Source organism: Vicia villosa, linkage group LG7 (genome assembly GCF_029867415.1).
Source record: "Vicia villosa cultivar HV-30 ecotype Madison, WI linkage group LG7, Vvil1.0, whole genome shotgun sequence".
Taxonomy (NCBI): Eukaryota; Viridiplantae; Streptophyta; class Magnoliopsida; order Fabales; family Fabaceae; genus Vicia; species Vicia villosa.
In genome coordinates this window covers 102,418,603-102,438,905 of record NC_081186.1, presented here as the reverse complement: position 1 = coordinate 102,438,905, position 20,303 = coordinate 102,418,603, and the positions used below count along the sequence as shown (strand labels likewise).

Below are 20,303 nucleotides of genomic sequence, written 5' to 3'. Positions count from 1 at the left end.
CGATGAGCGTGGAGAAGATGCCTTCAACATAGTATGAGATTGAAAAGTTCACTGGAGTGAATGATTTCGGTCTGTGGCGCTTGAAGATGAAAGCCCTACTCGTTCAGCAGGGTTGCTTGGAAGCGTTGAAGGGAGAGACAGCCATGAATGCAGAATTGACGGCACCGGAGAAGACGAATATGATCGAGAAAGCACACAACCCAATTTTGTTGAGCCTTGGTGATAAGGTTCTTAAACAGGTATCAAAGGAGACGACGGCATCAGGGTTATGGGTGAAACTTGAAAGTTTGTATATGACCAAATCGCTGGTAAATCGACTCTACCTGAAGCAAGCTTTGTATTCATTCAAGATGATTGAATATAAAGTGTTGGCTGAGCAGTTGGATATGTTCAACAAACTGATTCTTGATCTTGAAAATATTGATGTGAAGATCGATGATGAAGATCAAGCGCTGTTACTATTGTGCTCTTTGCCTCGATCACATGCTCACTTCAAAGAAACTCTCTTGTACGGAAGGGAATCCCTGACCTTTGAAGAAGTTCAATCATCCTTATATTCAAAGGACCTGAACGAGCAAAAGGAGCATAAACCTTCGATTGTTGGTGAAGGCTTGGCCGTTAAAGGAAAACTCTTACAAAAGGATGGTAAGTTTGACAAGAAGAAGGGCAAAATCCAGTCGAAGTCCTACAGTGGCGAAGCATCTGGCATTCGATGCTATCATTGTAAGAAGGAAGGTCACACAAGAAAGGTGTGCCCTGAACGCCTGAAAGATCATGGAAGTAAGGATAATGGCAACGCTGCCATTGTTCGAGATGATTTCGAATCATCCGATGTTTTTGTGGTTTCAAGCAGTGACTCTAGGAAGGAGTGGATTATGGATTCAGGTTGCACTTGGCATATGACTCCAAACAAAGACTTGTTCGAGGAACTATGTGATCAAGATGGTGGATCAGTATTGCTGGAATACAACAAGGCTTGCAAGATTGCAGGTGTTGGATCTGTGAGGCTCAAGCTCCATGATGAGTCAATAAGGTTGTTGACTGAAGTCAGGTATTTTCTTGATTTAAAGAGAAATCTGCTTTCTCTTGGTGAATTCGACAAGAAAGGATATGTTTTCTAAGGAGAGAAAAGTATCTTAAAATTCATGAAGGGGTCGAAGTAAGTCTTGAGAGGCGTGAAGAAACAAGGCTTATATACCCTTGAGGCTGAAGTTGTAAGTGGTTCGACAAATGTTGCATCCACGAAACCATTGTCGAAGACAGAAATATGGCACATGATATTGGGCCATGTCAGTGAAAAGGGTCTGGTTGAATTAGGGAAAAAAAATCTGCTTGGTGGAGACAAAGTCGAAAAGCTGAAGTTTTGTGAACCCTGTGTACTTGGAAAATCTTGCAGAGTCAAGTTCAACAAAGGCAAACAAAGAACACATGAATCCCTTGACTACATCCATGCTGATCTTTGGGGACCTGTAAGGTGTGCATCACATTCTAGGGCGAGGTATTTCCTATCCATAATAGATGATTATTCCAAAAAATTATGGGTATTCATCCAAAAGACTAAGGATGAAACTTTTGAGAATTTCAAAAGTTGGAAGACTCTGGTCGAAAATCAGACTGGCAGGAAGGTCAAGAGGTTAAGAACCGATAATGGCCTAGAATTTTGCAATGAAGCGTTCGACGGTTTTTGTGCTGACTCTGGTATTGCAAGGCACAGAACTACTGAAGGTACTCCACAGCAAAATGGTTTGGCTGAAAGGTTCAATCGAACTATTTTTGAGAGAGTCAGATGCATGTTGACTAGTGCGGGGTTAAAGAAGGTGTTCTGGGCTGAGGCTATTTCGACAGTAACATATCTGATAAACAGATGTCCTTCGACAGCGTTAGATATGAAGACACCTGAAGAAGTTTGGTCAGGACATCCACCAGATCTCGACAAACTGAGAGTATTTGGCTGCGTAGCCTATGCTCACATTAGGCAAGACAAGGTCGAACCTAGAGCTCTGAAATGCATGTTCATGGGATACCCTGAAGGAGTCAAAGCTTATAGGCTATGGTGCCTAGAGCCAGGTCACAGGAGGTGTATCACCAGTCGAGATGTAGTTTTCAATGAAGCTGAAATGGCTTTCAAGAAAACTGATGATGATGGTCGAAGTGCAGAAGAGCTGGAACAGGTAGAGATTCCTGTTGAGGTGGAGCAAGTTGATGCTGAATTGCATATCCCTGATGAAGTCGAAGAAGAAGTAGAAGATGCTGAGGAAATTGAGGAAACTGTCGATGACTACCTATTGTCAAGAGATAGGTCGAGAAGAGCCATCAAGCCACCTCAGAGACTTGGATATGCAGATCTTATAGCTTATGCCTTAATCTCTGCAAGTGAGGTTCTAGACGAAGAACCTAGAGACTACAAGGAAGTTATGAGGAGTCGAAATAAGACTGAATGGCTGAAGGCCATGGATGATGAGATGAAATATCTTCATGATAATCATACCTGGGAACTAATCAAGAAACCTGCTGGGGCAAGGTTAGTCAGCTGTAAATGGATTTTCAAAGTTAAGGAAGGAATCGAAGGAGTGACGTCGAAAAGATACAAGGCAAGGTTAGTTGCAAGGGGTTTCACTCATAAAGAAGGTGTCGACTTCAATGATGTGTTTTCTCCTGTTGTGAAGCATAGGTCCATTCGAATGTTGCTTGCCATGGTGGCACAGTTCGACCTTGAACTGGAACAGATGGATGTGAAGACTGCGTTCTTGTATGGTGATCTAGATGAAACAATCCTGATGAGGCAACCTGAAGGGTATGTCAAAAAGGGGAAGGAAGAATATGTGTGCAAACTGAAGAGATCTTTATATGGGATGAAACAATCTCCTCGACAGTGGAATAGGAGATTTGACAAGTTCATGGCACGCATAAGTTTCATTAGAAGTCAATTCGACCATTGTGTTTACTTTCGATTTTGACCTGATAATTCATTTGTTATTTTGTTACTTTATGTGGATGATATTCTCATAGCAAGCAACAATGTCGAAGATGTGATGAGGGTGAAGGATGAACTCAATAAGGAGTTCGATATGAAGGATTTGGGAGCTGCTTCCAGGATTCTTAGAATTGACATTCGAAGAGATAGAAAGAAGTCGAAGTTATGCTTATCTCAAGAGGCATATCTACGAAAGATTCTCGAAAAATTTGGTATGTCGAATTCGAAGCCAGTTGTGACTCCGACAAACCCTCAATTCAAGCTGAGTATTGATCAGTGTCCCAATACTGATGTCGAAAGAGCCTATATGAATAGCATCCCATATGCTAATATAGTTGGTTCTTTGATGTATGCTATGGTCTGTACTAGACCCGACATAGCATATGCAGTAAGTCTTGAAAGCAGGTACATGGCGAATTCTGGAAAGGCTCACTGGCAAGCATGGAAGTAGATTTTAAGGTACATAAATGGGTCTCTAAATAGTGTCCTAATTTATGGTGGAGCCTTGGGTGAAGATAGTAAAGCACTAATTGAAGGATATGTCGACTCTGATTGTGCAGGTTGTCTGGATTCCAGAAAATCTATTTCTGGATATGTTTTCACTATGTTTGGCACTGCAATTAGTTGGAAAGCAACACTTCAGAAGGTTGTTGCTCTATCAACCACTGAAGCGGGGTATATTGCCCTAACCGAAGCTGTGAAAGAAGCATTGTGGCTTGAAGGTTTTGCGAAGGAGCTGAAACTTCAAGGTCGAGGTATCACTGTTAAATGTGATAGTCAAAGTGCAATACACCTGTCGAAGAATTTAGCCTATCATGAGCGAACTAAGCACATTGATGTGAGGCTGCATTTTGTCAGAGAAGTAATCGAGCGTGGAGAAGTCCAAGTGCTGAAGGTTTTGACTGAAGACAATACTGCTGATATGATCACAAAGACATTGCCAAGTTTCAAGTTTTTCCACTGTATGCAGTTGATAAAGCTGCATGAAGAAAGCTAGTTTGTTCCCTTGATGTTGTAGAGTTAGATCCAAGGTGGAGATTTGTGAGATATTGGGTCGAACTCTAGTATGGTCGAAGGGTAGCTTCTTGGTTCGACAAGATTAAGCATGAAGTCGAAGGTTGTTCACATGCTTGTGTCGAAGATGTTAGGATTGTTAGCATGTTAAATTAGGTTTTAGTGTTTAAACCCTAATTTGTTAAGTTAGCTTGTTTATTAAGTTGGCTTGTGTAATGGGCCTTGTGGAAAAAGCTCATTAGTTAGTATGTTAGGTTTTATTATAAATAGCATACTAGTCTCTCATCATTGCTAAGTTGCAAATCCTAATTTAGGGTGAGAGAGGTTATTTGTTATTCTTGTAAATTTGTAATCTTGTTTTAAGAGAAAGTAAAAGAATAGCAGTTATAACTAATTCTTGTGTTCTTCTTATCTTCCCTAATTCCTATTATATTTTGTTTTTGACATCGTTTTTCACAACAAGACCAAAAGTTAAAATTTCTAATTTTAAATAAACGATTCTTTAACAATTTTTTTTATTAGACGAAAAATAAAAATACCTTTAGAGAGACTTTAAACATATTTAAGCCCAACATAAATAAAACTTAATTTAGAGGTGAAACTTATAACTAAAGCTTAAAAGCTCAAAACTTAAACATTGTTTTTGAAATTTTCAAAATAGAAAACCAAAAACCATCCCAATCAAAATATAGATATTCTAAAATTGAAATAAATAAATTAAAACAAATACTGTACAAACTCAATAATTTTTTTTTAAAAAACATCAACTTGTGACTAAATCAATTAAGATAAAGTGATTGTATCAATTTTTAGTTTATTTGAGTAGATTTTAGTTTATTTGAGTAGATGCAAAAGAATCTTCCCATTATATATATATCTCCCGATTGTAGTTGCGGGGGATCGAACCGTAGTTCTCCCTACCAAGTCCAGCGCCAATCACCACTGAACCAACTAACGATTGGTATCTTCCCATTATATTTTATCAAGCTTTCAATCAGAATATATAACTCAAATTCAAATTCGCATTCTCTTGGCAAAAGGTTGAGAGTACATATCTACTTCAAGTTATATGAGAATTTAACCTAGTCAAGAATTTCCATAATTAGAAAATATTTAAGCTCGGATAAACTAAAATAGAGATTTATGCATAGGTCAAAACCATACATTACCAATGGCACAGTCATCTTTAAATTCACCATTTTGGGAAATAATAGGCATAGGTCAATATCCACTTTCTTACATTCGTTAAATATTGTTCTATTTTTGTTCTCTTACACACCATTCGGGGTAGAGGCAAAGGCTATGAAAGCTTAGCACCTTGATTGAATCTGCTATAAGGATACAAAAGATGGTACTAATATTAATATTAAATATGCTAATATCTCAAAGTTTATAGCCAATAGTTCAAAGGCTTTGTCTCCTACCTAAACCTGTGTGCATCAGCTAAGAAATGAAACTGATACTTATCAAGGTTGTTGTGAAGCGTGATGCACATCCAGCAGAAATTTATTGTAACACCTACTATGTAAAAAAAAAAAAATCTCAATTTACCCCCCTAATCTCTTAGCCACATGCCTAAATTTCAATTATACTTCGTGCAATCGTAAATACATATTCGGAAGTAGTTTTTAAAAAAAAAAAATTGGTTTCTTCCGTAAGTGTATCTACCAAAGCATTTTAAACTAGTGTATGTTGAAAAAAATACACATAAATTCACTCCCTGAAGTTTGGTAGAATTGATTTTAAAAGAATTGAGTTTAGAAGAATTGATTTATGTTTGGATACAATGATATAAAAGTGATTGTTATCGATTAATGTTGTTTGGATAGTTTTAACAAAATTGATTTTGAATTGTATAATTACCAAAATGATAATAAATTCTAGCACAAATCAAGAAGAAAAGAAGTAATTGATGAAAATTTAAGAGGGTAAAGTAGGAAAATTTAAAAGAGTTGTAATAAATAATATATAATAAATGTAGAATTGATTCTACCAAACTCAAAAGCTAGGAATTGTAGTTTCTACTAGAATTGCTTTTGGAGGAGGAGAATTGATTTTGAAAAACTATCCAAACAAGAAAAAAAAAACAATTTTCAAGTTGAGGTGGACTAGAAGTGCTTTTGGGGCTTGTAGAAGCCAATCCAAACATGCACTTAGCGCCAGAATATTCCATAGATGTATCTACGAAAATATCTGATATAGTTTGAACCAACATGATTGCTCCCCCATTGTTACATTTCTTCTTCAACACTCACTCTCACCACCCTAAAAAGCCCTACTTCATCAATATTATTTTCCACCCCAAAGCTCCAACTTTTTGGTGCAACAAATCAAAGGGAGCAAGAGAAGACTGAATTTCAGGTAAACAACCATCTTTATCCATTGCATTGCTCACACCATGCATTAATTTTCTGCAAAAAAAAATTGCGTTGATTCTGTAGGTACATCTACGGAACGTGTTGAAGATGAACACGTTTCAAAGGTGCATCTCTAGAACGTGTTTGTGTTATTTTTTCCAGCAGTCTTGTAATTTTGCATTATTTGTGTTATTGGTTACGAATAGGTATGGTGGACCCAATAATATCTCAAGAGAATTAGTTCCTTTAGTGGATATTTCTCCGAATGTTGAAAGGGTAGTCGTAAAGGCGATAGATGTCAGCGATGACTTTAATAACAAGTAAGAGTTTGATGATCAGGAAAGCATGCTCACATGAATTCGTAGGAATGCAACTAACATTGGTTTCAGTTCAGTAATAGGAAGATTGGATAATGGTACGACAAGAAGAAACACTTTCGTAACAATATTGTGCGAAAGAAGAGGGAAATACCATCCTCCTCTAAGGAAGTTTAAAAGAGATGACACGGGTACTAGAAAATGCGAGTGTCCGTTTAAAATCTGTTGTTACATGATGGCTATCAAAAAGGGGAGATTTAGTGTTATTTGTGGTTTGCATAACCATGACATGTGCGGAAAATTACAAGGTCATCCTAGTGTATGTCGGCTCAATCCGGAAGAGAAAACATGTATTAATGACATGTCATTGAATCTTGTCCAAACGAAAAATATACTTGCCACTTTGAAACGGAAGGAACCCGACAACGTATCAAATATAAGGCAAATGTATAACATCTGATAGCGCAATAATAAGACGATTATGGGAGATAGAAGTGAGATGCAACAACTGTTGAAGATGTTGGATGATAACAAATACGTGTCCCGATACAGAACTTGCGACGATGGGGTTACGGTCTGAGATATTTTTTGGACTCATCCGGATTCGATAAAGTTCGTTTTCGACAGTGCTCATTCTTGATTCTACATATAAGACCAAGAAGTAAAGACTTCCGTTATTTGAGATGGTCGGTGTAACATCCACCGAGAAGACATATGCGGTTGTTTTGCTTTTTTGGAGTGTAAAAAAGAGGATAGTTTTAGGTGAACATTAGAGGTGTGTCAGTCACTTTTGTAGAAACAAGTCGAGATGCCTAAGGCAATTGTTACGGACCGTGATACCACTTTGATGAATGCGGTGGGAAAGGTATTTCCTTCTTCTAATGCATTACGTTGTCGACAGTGAAGCCCAGTGTGATTATTGAACAAATGATGGATGCATAGACTCGCATTGCAAATTCTTCGACAAAGGAATTATACGCTGATTCCTTCATTCAATTTCAAAAAGTGTATGAAAAGTATCCGAATTTATTGAAATATGTTAAAAGCACCATTCTTGATAAGGTGAAGGAGAAATTTATGTGTGAGTGGACTGATAATGTCTGACACCTTAGGAATACAACCACCAATAGAGTTGAATCGACACATGCTAGTTTGAAAAATTGGTTGGCTATTAGTAAGGGTGACTTGTGTCGAGATTGGGACACCGTAAATCTCATGATCAAAAACCAACATAATGAGATAAAAACCACATTTGGACGGAGCATTACGGTGCTAGAACGTCGATTTAGGGACAACATTCTTAATTCTCAATTGACCAACAATGTGTCTCGGGTCGGGTTAAACTTTATTTTTCACAAGGCCAAATGAGGTGAAACTGTCGGTTCTGATTGTGTAAAGTGTGGTTACACTATTACTAGAACGTATGGTCTCCCGTGTGCTTGTGTTATTGCTAAAAAAGTGAGACTAGGTGAGCCAACAAGAATGGACGAAGTTATCCCTTATTGGAAAAGACTTAGTTTTGATGATGATGGTTGCATCGAAGGAGAAAAATTGAATATCTCTATTACGTCTGAATTGGAAATGATACAAGAGAGGTTTTCGAAGGTCGGTGATAACATGAAACTCCACATCAAATAACAATTGAGAAAGATTGGATATCACGAAACAACCGACATGAAACCGCTTCTAAACCGGTTAAAACAAAGGGTGCTCCGAAGAAATTGAAGTCTACACTAGATGACAACTTGACTACACGTGCTCATTCGTATTGTGAGCATGTCGATAAACTTTTTCCCAACTCCTAAATCTCAAAAAAGTTCAAACAAAGGAGCTCGCATAAGCAAACCGACTCCGGCACCTATTCCACTAAAAAATCCAATCATCAAAGAGATGTCTATTCCACCGAAAATTCCCGAAAATTCCTTTCATCGAAGAGATGTCGATTTTTATGCACCCTTACATCGATCGGATCCTATATGTTACGGGGGACGGTAATCCCGGTTACCGAGCCGTCTCGGTGTTGCTTGGTAATGGAGAGGGTAGCCATATGCTTGTACGTCATCAACTTATCCAAGAGTTAAAGACGCATAAAGACTCGTACACGCGATTATATGGAGAGGAAGCTAAATTTGAAACGGTTAGCGAAGCTCTTGTGTCTTGGATGGGCGCTTTCGTACCGGTGTCAAAATGGATGAAATTCCCATAAATGGGACATCTTATTGCATGCGCCTATGATATGGTGTGCATTGACTTGATGCGTTATGGTTTTTCGAAAACCTTTTTCCCATTCCGCACCGCCTACAAATTCAAATGATCGCATCATGTGTATTGGATGAATTTTAAAAGCGAGTCACTTAGTGCAAGTTTACTTGAAACCGGGATGCCTCATACCATCTACATCACCGGAATGGACGCTTCATCATACCATAGATGCCGAGACGTGGCCGGATGTTTTTGTTGATAGGATGCACTAACTCGAAAAATTAAACAACATCGAAAAAGAATCGAATAAGGAAAAGTCAAAATTGGAACCACCAATAGATTTAGCCGACGACAGTTCGTTTGATGTATTTTCTAGTTTCAAAGTGTAATATATGCACGCTTTTAACATTGCAATATAATCATTTTTTTGTCAATTATAACATTGCACTCTTTTATTTTGTATTTTATTTCCCTATTGCTACTGCTATTTAACTCTGTTCTGTTAAAAAACTAACAGGGAAATTTTCGTAGATGTATCTACGGAAGTCTCTTAATTGGAAATTTATGGTTTTTTCCCGTAGGTACAACTACGAAAGCAAGATATCTAACATCTTTCATAGATATACCTACGGAACATTGTGTTACAGAGAATGTGTGGTTCATGTTCACCTAGGTCTTCTATAAATTTGGGGTTTCTAATGTTGATAGCAACAGTCTAAAGAACGATTGAGCAAATCTTAGAGATGTGCAAGCGTCCATCGGGCTATTGATATGTAATATTTAATTTTCTGTTGGAATTATCGATGTAATGTCGACCGATTTTAATAACAAATGTTGCTTTTCTCGTTACAAATGTTGTTTTTCTGGTTTACTGATTATGGGTTTATTCCGTAGATGTACCTACAGAATATTTCGTACGTGCATCTACAGAACGTATTTACGCAAATGTAAAAAAAGATGTTTCCGAATGTACATCTACGGAAGTAGTGGGGCATTTTGGAAGCACACATGGTGGATAAGAGATCCAAGGGGTGGGGTTATAGTTTCTCTAAAAAAATCATTTATAAATAGGGAATTGTATGGATTGCTACCACTTCTGGTGGAAAAATAAAAAATATCCTAAAATTTCAAAGATACATCTTCTTATACAGTCAAAATACAACGTTTCAGATTCAGGGATGAAAGTGTAGCTTTAAATTACATTAACAAAAATTATGGAGATGCATCTTCTACTACAGATATTACATTTTATGACAATGTTTTCACATCACGTAACAAAATGTTAGAATAATAATGTAAGTGTGAGTAAGTAAGAAAATAGTCTCGCATTGGATAGAAATTTGATGACTTGAACATTTATGAGTGGGAGAATCCACTCACCTATCACCTTATGATTTTAGGTGGATTAGTGGTGTGTTTCTCACAAAGGTGTCTAGTCCTACACTATATAGCAATGCTCCCTATTGAAAAACTCCCCCAACACAAAACACTGGTATATAATCCAGTCCAACAACTTCAATTTATGTTTTTAATCCAAAAATACTTCACTTCTTACCTCGATTTTATTTACCAACCTCAATTACTAGTTGAAATCCGCCATGGAAAGGGTGGTTAAAGTGTAACGTAGATGCGAGATTTAATTATCACTATGGAACTACGAAAAAGGGATGATGTGTGCGAGATAACATTATGAATTTCATTATTGCAGGTGTATTGCAGGTGTAGCTTGGGATCTTTGTACTCTTTCCATCTTAGAAGCTGAAGTTTTAGCCTTCAAGGAGGCTATTCGCGGAGCTATAGCTTTGCACTTGAATAATGTCATTTTCAAAAGTGACTCTCAACAGGTAGTTCAAGCTATCCATTCCAATCATAAGATGATTCAGAATGTAATTTAATTATTATGTCCATTAGAAGATTATTATTTACTTTTTTCTAACTTGAAGATGAAGTTTATTAATCGCCAAGCAAATTCGGTTGCCCATTCTCTTACGAAGACGGTCAATTCAGACGCAGTACTATCAATATGATTATCTCTTATATTAAACAACAATTAAATAATAAAATGCATTGAGTTTGTTTTTGTTTAAAAAAAAGTATATAAATTTTTTTTAATTAAGTTTTGAAAATGAAAACTTTATTATAAATAAAAATAAAAATAAGCCCTCGTATATATTAAAATTGTTCCTACTCCCCAAATCAATTGTTCCTTTATTTCATATCGCAGATCTCCAAACTTCAAACGACAAACACACACTGCATCTTTCTTCTCTTCTCTTCTCCCTGGACATGGCATCCAACGTAAGTCCCTTTCTCTTCCTCTAAGCTTTTCATCTTCTATATCATTTCAATCTATGTACTTCAATCCCAATGCAATATCTAAGCATATAAATTTACGGCAAATTTTTTGAGATTCTTTTCTGCTCTGATGGATCCAAAGATATATGGATCCTATTTCAGCTTATTCCTATAGATTTAGGAATTGGGTTTCCAGAAAGTTTTGATTTTGTGTTTATTTGTTTGGTGGATCATCTCATCCTTGATTTGGACTTTGGAATTGGTATTTATATTTCAGATATTTGGTTTTCCTCATTTCAGATCCGTGTTAAGCCCTTGTTCTCCCAGTGTTTATTTGTTAATGTTATGCTTTGGCTAATAAACTTATCTATATGTGAATTTTTGTTACTGGTTTTCATCTGATTCTGTACACAAGGTTTCAACTATTGAGATAATTGATTGATGATATGAGAAAGGGATTCATTTTGTTTTTGTATTGATGTTTTCATTTTTTTTTTTGGACATGTTTCCATGTTGTAACAATTGTAGGGCTTGTGTCCTTCGATTAAAAACATTCTTCTTTTAGATTCGGAAGGGAAGCGTGTGGCGGTCAAGTATTACTCAGATGATTGGCCAACAAACAGTTCAAAATTAGCTTTTGAAAAGTTTGTGTTCACTAAGACTGTTAAGACAAATGCGAGGACAGAAGGTAAACTAAAAAGTTTGAGAAATACTCATCATGCCATGAAGTCAATTACTTTTGTATCATGCTCTAGTAGTAGTGTAGTGCCTTTAGATATATAATAAAATGAAGAATTTATGTGTCTTTTTTATATTATGGATGAAAGTAGATCTGGTGTCTATCTCAGTTTACATCTGTTGATGTCTTGCATCAATATGTAAAAATTCGGTTATATTTTGAAACATTCTCATGAGCCAGCATCACTATCTGCTGCATAACTAGTTAAAAAATTCTGCATTCCTTTTTGACACCATCTTCAATATTGATGCTTACAAAAAACCTTTGTAACTTTGTTTGATGTAATGGAAAATTCCATTCAAGTCGGCACTATTCCATACTACCATACATGTAGTATTTTGTTGTGTCTTTTATATATACTGATAAACGGTAAGGTTGAAAAGTTCATAAGCCATAGTGGCGCCATGGCCGCTATGGCGGATATACATGGCGGTTTTTGGACTCGCCGCATTGGTAAATATTGGTCGATATTGCGGGTTTTTCCTCCATAATCTGCTTTAACGACGCCGCAAAGCAGCCGGTATGGCAGGACTTTGGCTCCGCCATCCGCCATCGACAACACTTGGGCATAATTACTCGTTCTTTTGATTCCCTTTTGGGCAATCAAAGTGCTGTAAAAAACACTTAATGACTTATGACGGTATCTAGTGGTGTTATATTGTAGAAAAACTTTTGTGTGCACTCCTGTAAAAAACACTTAATGACGGTATTTAGTGGTGTTATATTACCGTGTTTCTTTTAAAATTGATATATTGATATAAACTTATCATCTGCAGCTGAGATAACACTGCTTGAGAACAACATCATTGTTTACAAATTTGTGCAAGACCTGCATTTCTTTGTCACTGGCGGTGATGATGAAAATGAGCTCATTTTGGCATCAGTTCTTCAAGGTTTCTTCGATGCAGTCACCCTTTTGCTGAGGTATTTATGTTTGTATTTTGTCATCCGAATTTAAAACCAGATGGGTCTCTCTACTCATCTTTGTGTTCCTTTTACAGGAGCAATGTTGACAAAGGTGAGGCACTTGAGAACTTGGATCTCATTCTTCTATGTCTTGACGAAATCGTTGATGGAGGGTATGTATATACTTATTAACCACAAATTGTCGTTCCCATGAAAGATTACTAATTCTTTTAACAACTATTTTCTTTGCTTGAAGGATTATTCTTGAAACAAATGGACCTCTTATAGCCGAAAAAGTGACCTCCCATAACATGGATGCTGATGCCCCCTTATCAGAGCAGGTAACGCAACTCCCTTTCAAATCAAGATCGTTTTGATCAGCTTAGTTTTGATCAGTAAAGTGTGTATTTTATTGATTTTTGCTACAAAAAGGCATAATGTCATACTACTTCATCGTCAATCTGATAGCGACTTTCTGATATTGCAGACACTAACTCAGGCATGGGCTACAGCCAGAGACACTTTCACAAGAACTCTTCTAACATAATACTCTCATGATGATGTACTTAAATGCGCTGCTTATATTTTAGTAGTTAAGTTTTTCTGTTAATGAGAGTTGTTTTATTTTATCCCTCACCATTTTTATCGGTTGCTTTTACTAAGATCTGGATTTGCTTTCATGAATTCTAGTCATTGAGTTACTGTACCATTTTTCTTTGAAGGATCTTCCTTGATCCTTCTTCTGTACACCTGATATTATTTTTCCAATGTATGGAAGACTTTAAGTTACTCTGATGATTTGGTTCCACATCATATATCATATACTAATGATGGCTATTGAATGCAATATCAAGATATTATTCTTCCATAGCTCAAAGCTAATTGGAGAGAGTCCATTCTCTTTAACATGTTCAACTTGAATATTAGCTGCAGAGACAGTACATCCATATCCTCTTTCAAGATGAAATTTATTGGTTTCAAAAGTCCAATGATCACCATATTCGAACCTACGTTAGAAGAAACAAGAACACAATTCACATAATTAATCTCCCTAATGGCATATTGACATTGAATAACACAAACATTCAATAGGAAATCCAAGTTTTTTATAGCACCAACCACCAACAAACCGTTTTTTCCACCACTCACCACTATTTTCATAATAGAAGTTGTTCTTAGTGGCTCTTAAAAACTTATCTATATCTCCTCTAGCTTGTCTCAAAAAGTCTCAATTCAGGTTTATTGTTAATATTTTAGATCATTTTAGTTGTGCTTCACACCTGAAGATCAGCCTTGTCAAGTTTCATGCTTTCTTCTCTCTTGATATCCATCGATCCAAGATTCACCAGCTTACTTAAAAAACTAAATTAAACACACATACCATAAAGACTTCCCATCAAACCCGCTTACGAGCGCAAAACCAATTAGTTAAAAAAAGTAGTGAGAGTCTTCACTTCTCATAACGAAAAATGAACCAACCGCCAACATAAATTGATTCACAAACAAACAACTCCATGTGATAACGCACAATAAGTAATAAGTCTCTTTCGAACCAAATATTCCAACATCAAATAAATTAATTAATTAATTACGATGACTAATACAAATATTAAGTTGGCGCAAACACATATGAGACAATCTTAAAATTTTAAACCTGCCGATCTCAATAGATTTGAAGACAATGTGAAAATCAAAAGATTAGGACACCAACCCTACATACTTCACAGTTTTGTTTTAACAAGTAGACCTAAGTAATCCTAGTGCAATCATCGATATTGGTTATAGGGTTTATTGAAGGCATAAAATCTAAAAGAAAACTGAGACTTACCAAGAAGAAGTGAAAATAGAAACATATCAGAATATGTCAAAGAAAAAGTGTTTGTTGGTTTCTCTAATTAACTAGAGAAAGATCTCAACTTTTCTACTTCATATTGGTTGAGTTGAAACAATCTATCTTCTGACGTATTGATGGATATCATACGAACGTGTCTGACTCAATAGAATAAAAAAGAATTAGCAAACAATAGTAAAGAGACCACACTCTTCTCATTATATGTTCCAATTCACTTTGACTGGAGTTTCACTGCATTATACAAATCTGATTTCATGTCCGCACTCAAATTTATTTTGTTTAAAAGCCTTGGCAACTCTGTTGATAAGATTGGGGAAATACCACATTCTTTTATATTGAAGAAGCCATCATGTTCCTTCATATCATTTGTAAGGAAAAATTCAAATGAAACATTCCTTTTACCATAGCCGAGTATGCTGTGAGAATAGTACAGATCATACCACACAAAAACATGATCCATGTTTAAATTTGTAATAGGTTCACTATACCACTTATTCACAATTCCCACCCTATTGCCATCTTCTCTGTAACATTTACATTGAATTTTAGCACCACTACCATCCTCATTCTTCATTCTATTGGATGGAGAAATAACCACCCAGAAAATGAATCCCAAGGAGTAATATATGTCAGGAAATCCAATAGTTATTTTGGAGTCTGATGTTCGGTATTTGAACTGGCATGGAACTTCGCTTCCTGGTAAGCAAACCACTGCACTGTTATAATTGTAGCTGTGGGCATCCAAACTGTATTGCCTTACTAATATGTTGTGAAATGCAACGCTCTGCATAGTCAATATGACATCTTCCACAATCCGGTCGAATGAAGGTCCATTCAAATTCATCATCATGTCATTCTTGAATGAAATGTATTTCGCCTTTCCTTTCATCTTTTCTGCAAATGTTTTCAAACTGGATACAGTGACCAGTGAAGTGCAGTTTTCGGCACGAAACTCTTTGATTTCTAGAGGAAGCTCTGGGAGAGAATGAAGCTTTCTGCAATTGTCTAAGCATAAAATCTCTAACTCGGAAAGAAACTTGATGCTTGAAGGTAGCGTCTCCAAACTACTTCCATCTAGTCTTAACTCATACAATGAGGATAAAGAACTGATGTTTGTAGGGAGTTCAACCAAGTTACCACAATCTTTTAAATATAGTATTTTCAATGATTCCATGTCATCAAATATGCCTTCTAAGTTCGATTTAGTTGCTATATCACAGTTAGAAAGTCGAAGTTCAGTAAGTAATCTGAGACAAGACAACTCCTTCGGTAGATTTGTGAGTTTTAAACCTTCTAAGTTGAGCCACAGAAGATTGCTCATACCACTAATTGTAGATTGCAATATTTCAACTCCTGTATTGCTTAAATCCAAACTTTCAATTGAATCAGAGGACAATAAAAGTTCCTTCAGGCTTGAACATCCGTAGACATTGATCTTTTGTAGAGATTTTAAATGTTTCTCACTCACGAGACTTTGCAGATTTGTGCACCTATCAAGCAATAGAGTAACAAGCGTGTCCTTAGAAAAAATAGAAGGTTGAATTTCACACAAACTTTCACAGCCTGAAAGGTACAACGATCTGAGTTTTGACGCCTCAGACAAATCAGGGAGGTTGGTCAAATGTTTGCACTCACTTAGGTCGATTGCCTCTAAATTCATAAGTTCCTGTAACAATTCAAAAAACAGAAGTATGTCACAATATAATTTCTTTTCATATAAATTCAAATACTCATTCATATCATTTAAATACTCATTTCCTATAAGCTAAGGAAGCTAAATAGTATGAATACGCTTTTAACGAAACTTAACGACTGTTTTCTAACCATTGAACCATGCATGATTTTGATCTACTTTGTTTTTTTAAAATTATTTTTAAGATGCAAAATGCAGTTACCGCCCACATCCCCCATGTTTCGTCATGCATTTACATTTTTTTATCCACACAAAACAGCAAGTCTTATAAATTAAAAGCTTTTTAAGTGTGCATAGAATACGCACCTGTATCCCGTGCCAGAGATACTCTACATTGCTATGCGGCAAGCGAATCTCAACAAGAAACTCAGCACAAAAATGATCTGGAAGACACTTGAAAGGGTATCCATTCCACTCAAGGTATCTAAGTTTATCAGAAAATTGCTTAATGCCTTGATCAGAATGATTCAAGGTAGCCAATCTCTTCTTACCCAAGGGTACATATAGTCTAAGAAATCGTAAATCAACCATCATGTCAAATACGTCGGCTTTGACATATAAATTTGATTTTTGAGACAAATCGAATATTATGCCTTCCACAACATCAGCCCCCTGAGTAAAAAAAAGATCAACATCTTAAACAAAAGAAGCTAGTAATCGATAGAAAACCAGTTATAATAAAACTATGAACACGCGTTAAAAATATTAGCACCTTTTACCTTTTTATATTTAAGTACATCGCGAACTTCTTCAATATCCCTCAATCGGCTACGCTTTCCTTGGTCATTACGAACTATATCAAAAGCCATTTGTTGTAGTAAGTCATGAACTTGTATTGTATTACTAATTGAAAAAGTTATAAGAGCTTTATCTTCAAGTATTTCTATCCCACTAGTAGCGCTGAAACCACATGCATCTAGTATCTTTGTGGCGAAATTTTTACTTTCACCTTCATAAAAGAATGCAATGTCTAGAAAAATTTCCTTCTCACGCTTTGTTAATCCACTATAGCTCACTTGTAGCACTTTTTGAATTTCATCCATGCATTCTCTTTTGTCCTTCAAATAATCCAATTCAGATTTCCAAAATTTAGGACTTCTAGAATGAAAATGAGAACCTAAAACTTTCAAAGCTAATGGAACACCTCCTGCATATTCAACAGCCCTTTCCAAAAGACCCTCGTAACCCTTTTGGGCACAGCTTTGCTTGAAGGCTTCAAATATAAAAAGATTTAAAGATTCTTCGAAGTTCCATTTTTTAACCTCGTGTATAGCATCAACTCTTCCCCTGAGTGTGTGCCTATCTCTTGTTGTGATAATGAGTCTACTGTTTAGTCCAAGTTCATCAAGTTCTCCACACAAATAATCTAATTGTGCAGCATTACCCACATTATCAAGTACAATGAAAACTTTTCTACCACTGAGCCTCCTCTTAATGAATGTGTATCCAATAACATCAGATGCAGTAATCTGTCTCTTTAGTAGCTCACTGAAAATATTATTACGTACTTGTGTTAGTCCGAGCTTTTCTGATTCTTCTTTTACCTTTTCCATGAAGCATACACTGTCATATTTTGCAATGTTTTTCACAAACATGAGTCTTGCTATGGTTGTCTTTCCTATGCCACCCATACCCCATATTCCAATTCTTGAAACTTTTTTCACTAATAAATCAACATGTTTACTGTTTTCATCAATTTGAATGCCTTTCAAGACCTTAGGATACATCAGGGTCAACTTCTGGCAAACATCTCTCACAATATTCTCGATGATATGAGAATCATCCCTAACCAAAAATAGAGATAAATAGTATGTAAGTTATAACAATGTGAAATAAAAAACTAAAATAAACAAATCATGTTGGAGGAACATTTTATTTTTGTAAGTTTGATCTTGGTTATACTTAAAGATGAATGTTTTTAATGGGTTTTCTAAGAATTGTGGTTGGACCTAACTTAACCCTACAAAACCGGCTTATAAAATGAGGATCACTTATAAACATATGTTCGGACCATATATTGTCCAATGTGGAACTTTTAACACGTTTCTATTAATGAAGTTTTGGATTTGGTGAGAAGGAGACGTATTGGTTGTTTCTTGTTGAAAGTGGACAGTTTTTTGCTACCAACATCTAATTTCTTTCATGTTCAATTAGAAAGAGCAAGGCAGTCTCAAGTTCTTTGAGGACCTATGTAGGTTAGTCATGATTTAATCATAAAAAAATAATTAGAGGCTCTATTTAACCAAATTTTAACAATAACAAAGATTTATGAGGCCTTATTTGAGTTCAGTGTAATTGTGAAAATTTTGAGGCATATGCGGTAGTCCGCCTTACACGCCCTCAAAGACGGCCCTGAGAAAGAGGTAATCTTTATGTAAGGGCGGGTGTATCTCTTTACTTACTTTCTTTTGATAAGGCACCAAGAAGGTGATTCCCGAGATTGTTTGGATACAAAGTCATTTTCATGGGAAGGTTTGCTGATAGGAGGATGATGTGTTGGGTAAATTGAAATAAAATGTGCTAACCAAAATTTCATCATCAACATGCAATATAGGGAGTTGTAGATCTGGATAATGCAGTTCTATTAATGAATCACGGTAAAAGTAACTGATGATAGTTGTTAAGGGAAATAAAGGAATTATGATTTTACAACCCATCAAGAATTGAATAATTGATTTTTAATTTAACATAAAAGATATGATTTTAGATGTGTTTTTTCACAGTGATTTGGCTTTTTACTTAGTTTTCTTTAATTTCCAATTTCATTTACAACAAACCCTAAATAACAAATTCAATGATTCTACAACCTAACTGGATTTTTAATATCTTTGAAAACTAAAATAAACATAGAAATCATATAAAAAGAAGTTCAAAAAAACTTGTAAAATGAAATCTTAGTTACTTGAAAGTAGATGAATCCCATCCAGAAATATTAGCAGCTTCTCTGAGTGCAGCTTTCCAACCCAACACTTTCTCTTCATGAGATTCATCATTCCTAATCTCTCTCTCATATTTTGCAAATGCTCTCTCATAACTCTCTTTCTGATGACGAATATGTGATGGATCTACTCTATAAAACACTGGTATAACTACTTGACCGTTATTTTTTCTACATTCAAGTATTTGAACAAGTTCATCCAAACACCACTTCGAGGAAGCATAGTTTTCTGAAAACACAACGATAGACACAGTTGAATGTTGAATTGCTTTGACGAGTTCACACCAAACTTGATCTCCTTTTTGAAGTTTGTAGTCAATGTATGTTTCGATTTTTTCTTTCTTGAGTGCATCATAGAGATGGCTTGTGAAGGTTTCACGGGTATCTTCACCTCTAAAGCTAATGAACACATCGTTCTTTTTGTGAGAGCTTGACATTTTCGGATACCTTTTTCTTGCTGTAATGGATTGGGATTATTTACACACAGTATAGTTGCATTGTACTATACAGATATTCAGATAAGGGTCAACGCAGCCTTAATCATGCTTGGATAGATACCATAGCTAACTAGATATTTTGTCAAATTACATAATGTTTTGACATTTTCCCAAAGTTTAACTATTCTAGTTAAATTTCTATTTTCTAATATCACAAACTCAAAATACAATTCATAACATAAACTTAGGAAATACATTAAGGATTTTAGCATAAATTAAACATTACAAATCAACGTCCACGTGGACGTTGCAACATCATGATAATATCATCAACCGATCTTGAAGTAGTCGCATCTAACTCGATCGGAACTTTCTCCTCAAAATTAGTAAAAATATTTCACATAGCACGTATATCAACATCGTTCTTCAGCTCACGGTTGATGAACACAAGCTTCTCATCTTTACCTTAAATTCCACTTGAGCTCATTTTGATATGATGAACCACAAAAATGAAGATTTAGAATGGAAAAATGGAAGAATTTTTGACAAGTTCTAAGAAAAGAAGAAGAAATGGTTTGA

General features: G+C 35.8%; 2 protein-coding genes across 2 annotated transcripts; one reads left to right on the top strand and one right to left on the bottom strand.

Annotated features, from left to right (window-relative positions):
• The first annotated feature begins 11,036 nt into the window (after window positions 1–11,036).
• LOC131616254 (coatomer subunit zeta-2-like) lies at window positions 11,037–13,599 on the top strand. Its single transcript, XM_058887530.1, has 6 exons — window positions 11,037–11,162; window positions 11,688–11,847; window positions 12,675–12,822; window positions 12,900–12,977; window positions 13,061–13,145; window positions 13,292–13,599. Exons 1-6 carry the CDS (start codon window positions 11,151–11,153, stop codon window positions 13,349–13,351), a joined length of 543 nt encoding a protein of 180 aa, XP_058743513.1. The 5' UTR covers window positions 11,037–11,150; the 3' UTR covers window positions 13,352–13,599.
• Window positions 13,323–19,885, bottom strand: LOC131616253 (disease resistance protein RPV1-like). The gene is made up of 4 exons (XM_058887529.1): window positions 19,252–19,885; window positions 17,069–18,134; window positions 16,656–16,961; window positions 13,323–16,322 (listed from the first exon to the last, which is right to left on the bottom strand). Exons 1-4 carry the CDS (start codon window positions 19,722–19,724, stop codon window positions 14,868–14,870), a joined length of 3,300 nt encoding a protein of 1,099 aa, XP_058743512.1. The 5' UTR covers window positions 19,725–19,885; the 3' UTR covers window positions 13,323–14,867.
• Window positions 19,886–20,303: the final 418 nt, after the last annotated feature.